This window comes from Carassius gibelio, chromosome A7 (assembly GCF_023724105.1).
Source record: "Carassius gibelio isolate Cgi1373 ecotype wild population from Czech Republic chromosome A7, carGib1.2-hapl.c, whole genome shotgun sequence".
Taxonomy (NCBI): Eukaryota; Metazoa; Chordata; class Actinopteri; order Cypriniformes; family Cyprinidae; genus Carassius; species Carassius gibelio.
The window spans coordinates 19650675-19662404 of NC_068377.1; the positions used below are offsets into that span (position 1 = coordinate 19650675).

General features: G+C 36.5%; 1 protein-coding gene and 1 long non-coding RNA gene across 2 annotated transcripts in view; one reads left to right on the forward strand and one right to left on the reverse strand.

The window, feature by feature from the left end:
• LOC128016738 (dnaJ homolog subfamily A member 2) overlaps positions 1 to 4758 on the forward strand; it is a 6014-nt gene extending 1256 nt beyond the window's left edge. Inside the window, exons 3-9 of the mRNA XM_052601451.1 lie at positions 508 to 734; positions 979 to 1059; positions 1262 to 1395; positions 1486 to 1682; positions 2226 to 2370; positions 2440 to 2567; positions 3746 to 4758. Of these exons, the coding sequence (XP_052457411.1) occupies positions 508 to 734; positions 979 to 1059; positions 1262 to 1395; positions 1486 to 1682; positions 2226 to 2370; positions 2440 to 2567; positions 3746 to 3931 (1098 nt within the window). The 3' untranslated portion in view covers positions 3932 to 4758. The remainder of the gene's footprint in view (positions 1 to 507; positions 735 to 978; positions 1060 to 1261; positions 1396 to 1485; positions 1683 to 2225; positions 2371 to 2439; positions 2568 to 3745) is intronic.
• A 1761-nt stretch (positions 4759 to 6519) lies between these two features.
• LOC128016743 (uncharacterized) lies at positions 6520 to 9135 on the reverse strand. Its single transcript, XR_008184271.1, has 4 exons — positions 9021 to 9135; positions 8748 to 8815; positions 7943 to 7960; positions 6520 to 6695 (listed from the first exon to the last, which is right to left on the reverse strand). It is a non-coding gene; the product is annotated as an uncharacterized LOC128016743 (long non-coding RNA).
• Between the last annotated feature and the right edge of the window lie 2595 nt (positions 9136 to 11730).

An 11730-nucleotide genomic window follows, 5' to 3' on the forward strand; every position in this document is an offset into this window, starting at 1 on the left:
AAAATACTATTTAATATGTTTTTAATAAAACCGGAGATATTTCTTTCTCTACATTTTCATGTCAGTTCCACCAAAACGGACACTTTAAAAGTTCATAACTGGCTCATAAAGTAACCCATGTGAATCAAGAGGTCTAACCCAGTTTTTTAAAAAGCAGTAATCACTCTATATGATGAACAGACTTAATTTGGTCTCTTATTCAAATATAAATACTGATGGGCATGCATGGAGCACATGAAATGTTAAACATGCTTGTTGCACGAGAAAAAAAAAACCACTAGATTTCTATGATCTTGCCTTTTTTTTTTTTTTTTTTTTTTTTTTTTTTTTTTAAGCATCAAAGTTTTGGTGCACTGAAATCAGTTTGGTTAAAATGACTTGTTTCAAAGATTAACTTTATTTAATAACAATTTTCATTTATGAGTGTACAATCCATTTAATGCTGTTATATGTATTGTCTTAATGCCTCTCTTCAAATATTGAATCATCCCTTCCCTCCTTTTCCAGTTTAAAGAGATTAGCTTTGCTTATGAAGTACTGACTAACCCAGAGAAGAGGGACTTGTACGACCGTTATGGGGAGCAGGGTCTGCGAGAAGGTGGCTGCGGAGGAGGCGGGATGGATGACATCTTTTCCCATATCTTTGGTGGCGGTCTCTTCGGCTTCATGGGGGGACAGGGTCGGAGCAGGAACGGAGCGCGGCGGAGAGGGGAAGACATGGTCCACCCCCTGAAGTATGTGAAATCACAGCCTTCCACTGTTAAAGAGATGCATGCGTGTAGAAATGCTGTTCTCTGCTGCCCTTTAGAAGTCATAATGACCCCTTTTATTTTTTAACTTCCTTCCTCATCCTCTCACTGTTGCCAAGTACATGTATAGCATCATCATCTTAAGAAGCTTTAAATGTCACTATGGTTTTATTTGGGGTTGCATCATGATATTCTGGAAGATTTTACACGTTTATTTTTTTCCCAACAGGGTGTCTCTTGAAGACTTGTACAATGGAAAAACAACCAAATTACAGCTGAGCAAGAATGTTCTGTGTAGCACTTGTAATGGGTGAGTAAGGTTTGTTTCGCATTATGGGTGTTTTCAGGACAATTAAGGAGAATGATCTCTGTAATGAGCATTTTAAGTGTTCTCACCACACCCAATCATTTCAGTACAAGCTTACATTTTAAGTTACTCTCTTGTTAAATCGTGGCTTTTAAAGAGTTTGAAACTTGCCCTGGCTGAAGTGTTTTTCTGTCTGTTTCTGCAGTCAAGGCGGGAAGTCTGGTGCGGTCCAGAAGTGCACGGCCTGCAGGGGGCGGGGTATGCGCATCATGATCCGACAGCTGGCTCCTGGCATGGTCCAGCAGATGCAGTCCGTGTGCACTGATTGTAACGGTGAAGGTAAGGGACTGGGGTCTGACTGTACTTCATGAATGTCAGCCATGTGTTCACCTGGAGGTAAGATTCGCTGCTGGTTTCTTCATGATCCAGGCGAGGTGATCAGTGAGAAGGATCGCTGCAAAAAGTGTGAGGGGAAGAAGGTGATTAAAGAGGTGAAGATTCTGGAAGTGCACGTGGATAAAGGTATGAAGCACGGACAGAAGATCACCTTCGGCGGCGAGGCTGACCAAGCACCTGGACAAGAACCCGGAGACATTGTCCTGGTCCTGCAGGAAAAAGAGCATGAGGTTTGTCAATGTTCAGGAACACTTATGATAGAGAGGTTTAGTTGGATCAGAAACTTCATGGATTAAGTGAACAAGTTTCATATCTGGGGAAAATGTCTTTAAACTAGATTATTAGGAATTTTTCTGAGACTATACAGTACTATACCGTTATTTTGTCCATGTTTTAAAAGTGAAACATTAAAGCAACACTAACTTTTTCTGTGTTCAAGTTTGCTAAATGTATATAAGGAGCGAGTACAACACAAATTCATCTACCAAACCACCTTTTTGTCTAAATCCGAATCACTACAGTACACCTATAAGTGCTCATGGTTTGGACTATTGTAGCCTGTTTGGGTGGTCACCGCTGTGGAGTAACACACGTCTACGTGAAGCTTCATAGACAAACTCTCCCACCCTCCAGGTCCAGCGAGAGTCATGTCTGTTTTGGGCTGATATGGGATATCACAGAAGCATCAGTTTTGTTTTGTTTTTTTTTGTGTGTTTTTGTTTTTCTCTCTAATATGTTCTGTAAAGCTAAATTTTTATTTTTACTTTCAACAGACGTTCAGAAGAGAAGGCAACGACTTGCACATGACCCATAAGATCGGCCTTGTTGAAGCACTTTGTGGTTTCCATTTCACACTGAAACACTTAGATGGTAGACAGATTGTGGTGAAATACCCAGCTGGCAAAGTCATCGAGCCAGGTGAGTCTTCTTGAAATGAGTTGTACGTGATTTTGTCACATGGTCTAAATCATGGTGTTGTCTTCACAGGTTCAGTCAGAGTTGTTCGAGGAGAGGGCATGCCACAGTACCGTAACCCCTTCGAGAAGGGGGACCTGTTCATCAAGTTTGACGTGCAGTTCCCAGACAACAACTGGTTAAGCCCAGAGAAGCTGTTGGTAAGACGAAACATACATTTGAAGTTTTTGAAGAATATTATATTAGAATATCATTTACATTTAGTCATTTAGCAGATCCTTTATCCAAAGCGACTTACAAATGGAGGACAAAGGAAGCAATCAAAATCAACAAGAGAGCAATGATATAAGTGCTATAACAAGTCTCAGTTATCTGAACACCGTAAACATAGCAATATTGTCGGTTTTGTTACTCCTTAACTTGATGGTGACCGTAAAGACTGTTATAATGTTACAAAAGCTGAACACACCTCTTAAGGCTCTGATATACTCTGGTATGTCATTCTTCATTTCTGTGCAAAAAAAAAATGGAAAAGGCTGAGCAACGGTGTACTGTCAAACTTTCCAACAAAAAATATTGGAGTCAGTTTGTTAATTATTTTATTAGTGTTCATTTATTTTATAAAACTGGATGCATTGTTCTTGTACTTTTTATATTTTATGTAGTGTCATGATTTACTTTTTGATAAAACAAATGTTTATCAACGTATGTTTGTTTGGCGTTTCATTTATTGTAGACCTATACCCTTTAAATATACCCGCCTTTTGAAAGAACAACAGCAGCATGTTGTAACATTTATTTGAAACACATGTATTTGGTATTTGCTACTTTATATCTTTTACTCTTTCCTTTCTTTCTTTTCGTGGCTTTAGAAAACTTGACTCGGATGTTTCTTTACGTCGTTTTTTGCATAACTCCGGGTCGTCGACACCAAACTTCATTGCCATTTCTTCCTAGGACTCAAATGCTTTCTCTAAATCTTTAAAGCCTGTCCACTAGCGATCGTACAGGTGCGGATATATTTGTGCAGCTTCGCTGTTTCCAACTGATTATGTTCGAAATGATGTCATCAGTTCATTTTTCATTTGAAGTATATCAGGGCCTTTATAGAGGGGCCATGCTCAGGGGCTCCAGTGCTTTATCCAGATTTCCTTTAACTTTTTTTTTTATATACATATTCCCATCCCAGAAAAATATTGTTTCTCCAATATGTGCACTTAAAAATGCATTACTGTTTTTACTGTATTATACGAAACAACTGCTGCTTTAAGCATAAAAGCATTAAAAACATTGAAAATGAAAATTACTTACTTCAGATTGTTCAAAATCTATTTTGATTTTTTTTCTGAAAAGAATACAAATTTATTTTTTTTGTCAGGAGTTGGAGGACTTGTTGCCCACACGGGCCGATCCACCAGTCATCTCTGGAGATGCAGAGGAAGTGGACCTGGAGGAGTTTGTGAGCCAGAGCTCCTCTGGTGGTCACCGCCGTGAGGCATACAACGACAGCTCAGATGAGGAAGGAGGACATCACGGTCCTGGCGTGCAGTGTGCCCATCAGTAAACCCCACTACAGCAAATATCCTGTCCGGCTCCAACAGTGGGGATTTAAAAAAAGTTCTAGTTGCACAACAAACCGGTGTGTTTCTAATCCGATTCGGGCTGCCTTAAAAGATGAGAATTACATACAGCCATTCCTTTCCACCCGATTCCCTTGTAGTAAACGCACAGATGATCCCGCATCTAGAGACTCTTTCTTGCCCCTCATCCTCTCCCTGCGCCCTTTGGAGACAACCCCACTTCAGAGAGAAAAGGGTAATTGCTAAGTACTTTGTAACTTTTTTTTGTTTTTTTGTTTTTTTGGTCATTTCACAAATTTAAATTAATTTAAAACCGTTTTGGCCCTGGACTTGAGACCTTTTTTGTTGTTGTTGTTGTTGGAGAGCAATGACCTAACTGAAGAGGAGTTGAGAGATCCAAAAACAAAACACAAATGGGACATTATCACCAATCCATTTTTAGGTTTGTTTGTATCTGTGTGCAATTTTTACCACTTAATTTTATTTGTAGATTTTTTTTTTTTTTCTTTCTTTCTTCTGGTATTTTAATTGGAACAAGAGACTATAACCTGTATAAAATAAGTGATTGTCATTTAAGCTTTGTATCAGCTGCTGTCACATTTGAGTGTTTTTTGTTTTGAAATAAAATCAATTGCCTATTTGTCAGCAATCCAGGTGCATGTTGAACACTTTGGTCCCTTCACTGATTGAAAGAGAGAGGTATGCATAGTGAAATGAGTGGAGGAAAAAGCACCTTTATTATAGGCCTATATCTTCTGTGAAAAAGTTTGAGTTGTTGAATAAAATGTCCTTCGATATCTCCGCAACATAATCCAAGTGTTTGCTTTATTTGGGGCTTGGTAGCTAGTTTTTACAGTTTTAGTGCCATGCCAACATTGAGCAATCCTGACTATTCAGTACATCGGTCACCTAAAGCAAGCTGGATCAAATGCAATTGACCTGCATTTCAATCACAGATGAAACTATGCATGTTAGCTCACTGAATCTTGTGATCAATCCAATATTATCAGCGTTTTACCATTTTCACTCTGGAATGTTTTTAGATGCTAAAGCTCAACAGATGTGAAATGTGTTTACTTCAGACAGGTCCATGTGTCGAATGGTAGTGTAGGCTTACACATAACATTATGTACCCATTCCAAAAGCTCACGTTACTGCAGTTGGGTCATATCTGCACCGACAAAGCAGAGTAGTGTAGGAAACACCTGTGACCTGAAATGATCTGGATTGCCTAGGACTGTCACGTGCTTTACCTCATACTTCCTGTGTTGGAGCCAAAGTTTTTGGGGATTTTAAAGGACTGTATCACAGCAGTTCTATTGGCTCTGAAGAACACCAGAAGGCAGTACACGTTACCTGTAATGGCTATATGGACTAAAGTCTTCAACTGCTTTTAATGTAGACATGAACATTTACTAATACATAGCATTTTATTTCAGTGCTTTTTAAAATTATTTTTTTTATTTTTGTATGTTCTTTTTATCTGAATGCAGTGCTAAAAAAAATTTGTTTGGCAAACATAAGACAAATACACTAGAGCAATTATCCTTGTTAAAAGAAATACAAAACTGATGCAATGCACTTTAACGGTCTCCATTAAGTTTAATATTCAATTCAAAATACTATATACAATGTTACCACTAGGCCAATTTTTAAAAAATGCTAATGCATGTAGGTAAAACTGGTTTCATTGCTTGAATAAAGGCACCTAATATTAAGTAATGATTAATTTCAAATAATGCAAGGCAGAATTAAAGTCCATGTAAAGCAAGATTAATTGTCTTCTGAGTTTGTCACATCACAGAAAAAAATGTTATGAACCACCCAGCCAAATTTAAATTATACAAAAAAAAAGGCAAGTACATAAAATAAGGTACCGGTATATTCAAATCTTGGGAGAAAAAAAGAAGTTGAATTCTCTGCTCTCAAACAGATGATAACTGCCCTGGCCCCTCTCATCAGTGTTTGACATCAGACTTACAGATTTACAGACTCAAACCTTTGAGTCTCGTTCAGCTAAATGAACAAATCTTTTTGAGTCATTTTGATCAAAATTTTATTACAATTTTACGTGCTACTTCCCTAACATGTGTACTAGTACTTAAACATTGATCAAGCTACAAACAATACAAAACTGTAATGCTAGAAGAAACAGAAAAGATTCATTCATTGTTTACCTTGTCTGACAAGTCTTCGCCCAGAGAGCAAACAGTCATTGAAACTATGCTGAATCAACATCCCGTTGTCAACATTTAGTCATTGAATCAACATCGAACTCTGATGTTGATTCAACATCATTTTGCACCCTGATTTAATATTGAAACAATGTTGAAATTCTGTCCATAGATCAATGGAATTTCAATGGTATTTCAATTATCAGGAATATTGAAACAATGTTGAAATTTCAACTGAACCAAGGATCAACGTGATTTCAATGGAATTTCAATCGTTTTAAAATGTTAATTTTAAATGTAATGCCATAAATTAAATAGCCTGCTTTATCTACAGCCAGGATGTTAAAAATTAATGGAACATTTAAAATCTTGTATAAAACACAGAACACACCACACTATTTAAAATCAAATTCCTGTTTATTAGCCTCTCTACTCTTTATTTACACTTCATTGTCATCTGATGCCTGCATAAGTTGTCGTCCAGTCCCTCCTGTCCCGGTCTGGCGCATAGCGCAGCCACTTTTGGGTGAAAATTGGGTGATGGTAGCTGTCCCCATCTGCTGAGTAAGAGCATCTAAAACAGAAGATAAAATCACAATGCAAAACAAATATAGCCTTTAAGTTAAACAGAACATATATTTGAACAAATTCAGTAGCCTAGGCCTATGATTTTTCAATGATCGGATAAGGCAATAAGTCCTCGTGTTATAGGCTAGATCATATTTCCCCTATATTCAAAGCACTTTTCAAAACTGCCTGTTCATGGATGTATTCGAATTAAAGGGAGGCAAAAAGGATTAGCTTGCAGTGACCTCTTTCATAAGGAAAATGTATGAGGCCAATTGACTCAAAAATGTTTATGTTTATTATTTCATTGGTTCAGAAGTAGTTGTTAACTCCACAAATTTAATATAAATAACTGGATACTAATTAAATAGTTAATGTAGATTAGAGTTACCATAGACAAAAGATTTTTGTTATAAAATAATCATATGCTGAGTCCCAATTCGCCTACTTATACTACGACCTAAAAGTATGTACTTTTTTTGTGAGGGAAAAGTACATACTTTTGAGTGTGTAGCAAAAGAGTATGCACGCTCTGGGACATACTTCGATGACGTCATGCAACATGAACGACAACGTGGTTGACTAGTTACGCACACCACAACTGTTAACGTTTCATTCATTCTTTATGTCCAATAAAATTTTATTTACTATTCCCATCATTTTTTCTCATCGTTTTTTTTCACAATACATTTTACTATGTGTGCTTCTACCAAGTTGTGGAGTGAAGAAGCAGAGCTGCGTCGTCGTAGAACCAAACGCAGGTCGTTTGTGAGGCGGCTGGTTCTGACGTTCATGTGCAATGTGTGTAACGAAATAAAATATAACTTTAATTAGGGTTAAACATTTGAATTCTTACACTTAAAAGCTGAGGGTGCATCTCCGCTGCTGCACCCGGCTGCCATGTTTACATCACCACAAAGCCATCGCAAAGCTCCTCCCTCCCGTACGCAATGGGTTGTGGGCAATATTAGCACTTAGAGTGTGCATTGATCTGCACTTCGAATTCTAACCGGAAATAGTAGACCATCCGGGTATCTTTGGAATACTATTTTCAACATACTACGATTTGGGACGTACTAATTCTAGTTTCGCATACTATTTAGGACGGATAGTATGCGAATTGGGACTCAGCAATAGACAAAAACCGTTGCATTCAGTTTTTGATGAGGTTTTGGGCTGGAAAACCAATTGCAAGTGGTGCAAGTTGTTTGCAGAAATAAAATAAAATGAAATCAAAAATTTTGTTTTGCTTACTTGGTGTGCAATAGTGATCTGTAAAAGAACAGAAAAGACAAAAATCTCTGTTAAAAACAGCAATTAAAATTCACAATCATGCAGTGTGACTGTACTTTATACATATGTACTCAGGTAACCAATCTTTTATTAAAAATATAAAAACAAAGAATATAAACAACATAATATACAAATAAAATATAAAGTGGTTTATTCTTTTCAGCTACAGTTGATGTAATAGTAGCATTCAAGAAATAAATGTAAAATATAAAAAACGAAATACACTTTAATGTAGGCCTATAAAATATACAATTCTCATTAAAGCTAATGAATTACGCCCCATTAACTGGACTCCCCCGGCCTCTCAGATCACCATAAATGTTAAAGGGATTTTAATGCTAAAATATGCTATTTTTTATGCTGCACTTTCTTCCTATAGTGAATATTAAGCTACAATATATCTGTTTGTCAGCTCAAATGTTTCAGTGGTAGAACTTTTGCCTAGCGTGTCAGAGGTCTGGGTTTGGGTATTAAAATGAAGTACAATAGTTGTGCAAGTACAATGCTGTATCACTTGCGACGCAAACATCCAAAAGCCGATGAGTACAACTGATGAGTAGTTTACACTTTATAGATTAGGGGGTGCAGAAAGCTTTGTAAATTATTTATAATGTTTATTGAGATAATAGTATGATGTTGACATTTCAATGATTTATAAGTGATTAATAATATATTAACTAGTAACTATTAACCATTAAGGATTTTGTTTGATTCAGTTGTTTACTGAAGGCCCTGACTGAAACCCCAGGGTACTCAGGGTACTCACTGTCTGACAGCAGGTTCACTCAGACTCTGCTCATCATCACTGAAGAGTCCAGGAACAAAACAAGCCATCTGACACAGAGACAACAATATTTACTCTTCAGTTCCAGGTTCATTAGAAGGAAACAAGATAAAGCAGAGGTAAAATGCAGATAAAAGACAGAATAATATATATAACAACAATAATAACATATGTAATATACAAATTCTACTACTAATAATATAATCTTAAAATAACAGAATCTATATTTTTAATTTTAGGATGAGTGTGACTTACGTTTTGATGTCAGGGACTTCTTAAAATTGGTGAAATATATTCTGAAAAAGGCATATTAATGTATTTCATGAGCTTCTTTCATGAGTTCACCTGTATTTCTAAGTCAGTATCTCCCGTCAGCCACATTTCTGAAGGGAGATACTGACTTAGAAATACAGATTTACTGAAGAAGCTCATGAAATACATTAATATGCCTTTTTCAGAATATATTTCACCAATTTTCTTTTCAAAAATCTTGGAGTTTCACTTTGTTCTGTATAGTTTCTTTCTGTCCTCCTGAAATCACAGAACAATTTGTATTAATATCTGTTTATCATGAAATATCAAAACTCATGTGAACTTGTTTTCAGCCGATTAACGTTACACTCTCAGTGTAAGTGACGTCATCGATTCAGTAAATCAGCCTTTTCTAAAAAAAAAAAAAAACACTGACAAATCACCAGCAAAACATTCACAGAGCCATCAAAATATCTCACACACACGACGACTTGATGAAAAGCCCAGAGTTTCATCAACAAGAGCTCAAAATTAGCCTAACGTTAACGTTACCTGAAAACTGCTAAGATAGATGCTAACGGACTTTTTCGAAGACACTAAACCATTTCTATAAAATAAATTTAATTGAAACATGTCAATAACAGGTAAGAAACGTGTCAGAAACATTTGTATATCATATTTGTGTTATTTTAGCTACTAAACTTACCTAAAACAGCGTAAACCGCAGCGAGAGACGGAGATTACTGCTTGCCAGTAACGGTTTTTGTGTTGACGCCCCGTTTCCATGGCAACTCTGCTACCCGCTGGCCCGCTCGCGCAGAACTCACCGCACACACAGCATTCACACAAACAAACATCTCGAGTTAAAACATTACATTTATAATGTACAGCCTCATTCAATAATCACTCACTATAGAGACGGATTCTTTCTGGCAGCCTGTAAAAGAGTGAAAAACACGACGATAAAGCAGTCAGGACTTCTCTTTAATAAACCGCTTTTGCATTTTCACTCCGAGAAACTGCTGGAAACGCAAGGCTTTAACATTAATTTACCGTGACCGTTGTCTAAACAAGTTAACGGTAACATTATTTGAAAATGAGCCAGTCTCTTCAGCTGCCCACAGACTGTATAAAAACACACCGCGTGCCTGTGCTGTCTGGGTTCATATCGAACATTAAGCAAGCTTACCTGTACGCTTGTGCCAAGGGTCCAGAAATGAGCTGTGTCCGGTGCAGTACGTTGGGTATACCACCCGTTGATCTCCCGGTCAACCAAAAATCGATGGATTTTCAATCATATTTCCCGGTCAACTATATTTCGATGCATTTTCAATCATATTTCCTGGTCAACTATATTTCGATGCACTTTCTATCATATTTCCCGGTCAACTATATTTCGATGCATTTTCTATCATATTTCCTGGTCAACTATATTTCGATGCATTTTCAATCATATTTCCTGGTCAACAATATTTCGATGCATTTTCAATCATATTTCCTGGTCAACTATATTTCGATGCATTTTCTATCATATTTCCTGGTCAACTATATTTCGATGCATTTTCTATCATATTTCCTGGTCAACTATATTTCGATGCATTTTCTATCATATTTCCCGGTCAACTATATTTCGATGACTTTTCAACAACCGCATCGTTTCTCTGTCCACTATAAATCAATTACTTTTCAACACATTCAGGGATCACCCAGTAACCAAATATCAATTCTTAATCAATCATAAAGATAACTATGGATCAATGTTGTTCCAATATTGTTGCCATCAACATTAATAACATCAGGTTTTCATCGATATGATAATGGTGATTCAACATTTATTTTGCATTGAAATTTCAATATCAACCATAATGATGATTCAGATGGAAAAACAATGTTTATTCAATGTTGGCTTGCTGTCTGGGTTCGGGTTTGATTCGTTCCTTTAGACTTTTTTCAAACAAAGACAAAAAAAAAAAAAATTATATATATATATATATATATATATATATATATATATGCTTAAGAATATAAACACATATATGTTGCCAGGCTAACTCCTTTTATACAGTCTATGGTGAAGGAACGAATCAAACCCGAAGACTTGTCAGACAAGGTAAACAATGAATGAATCTTTTCTGTTTCTTCTAGCATTACAGTTTTGTATTGTTTGTAGCTTGATCCTGGCAACATATCTGTGTTTATATTCTTAAACATATATATATATATATATATATATATATATATATATATATATATATATATATATATATATTGTCTTTGTTTAAAAAAAGTCTAAAGGGCTTTAACCTATCATTCGTTCTGTTGTCACGTGACGTGACAGCATTGGATAGAGAAATTAATTTACAAGCTTCCTTACTAACGGATGCATAGTCATTATGATCATCATCAACTTCTTACAGTTTATGAATGTGTGAATTTCTGTCACGATGGTCATTTTCCATACACTGAATGTTGTAACTAAGGTAATAAAGAGTTGGTTATTATTGAGAGCGATTCGAAAGCATCTCTAGAGCTCTCATGGTACTCTGATGTCCTCCTACACCGGGGGTCTCTAAAGCTGTCGAGCTCAACCCTGCAGGACACCGGCCCTCCAGGACTGAGTTTGGACATTGACGGAGCATAAAACCAGCGGGTGCCATGTCAAAATATTTGAATACGACTGACTTTGTATTTAATGTGAATTTGATAAAACACT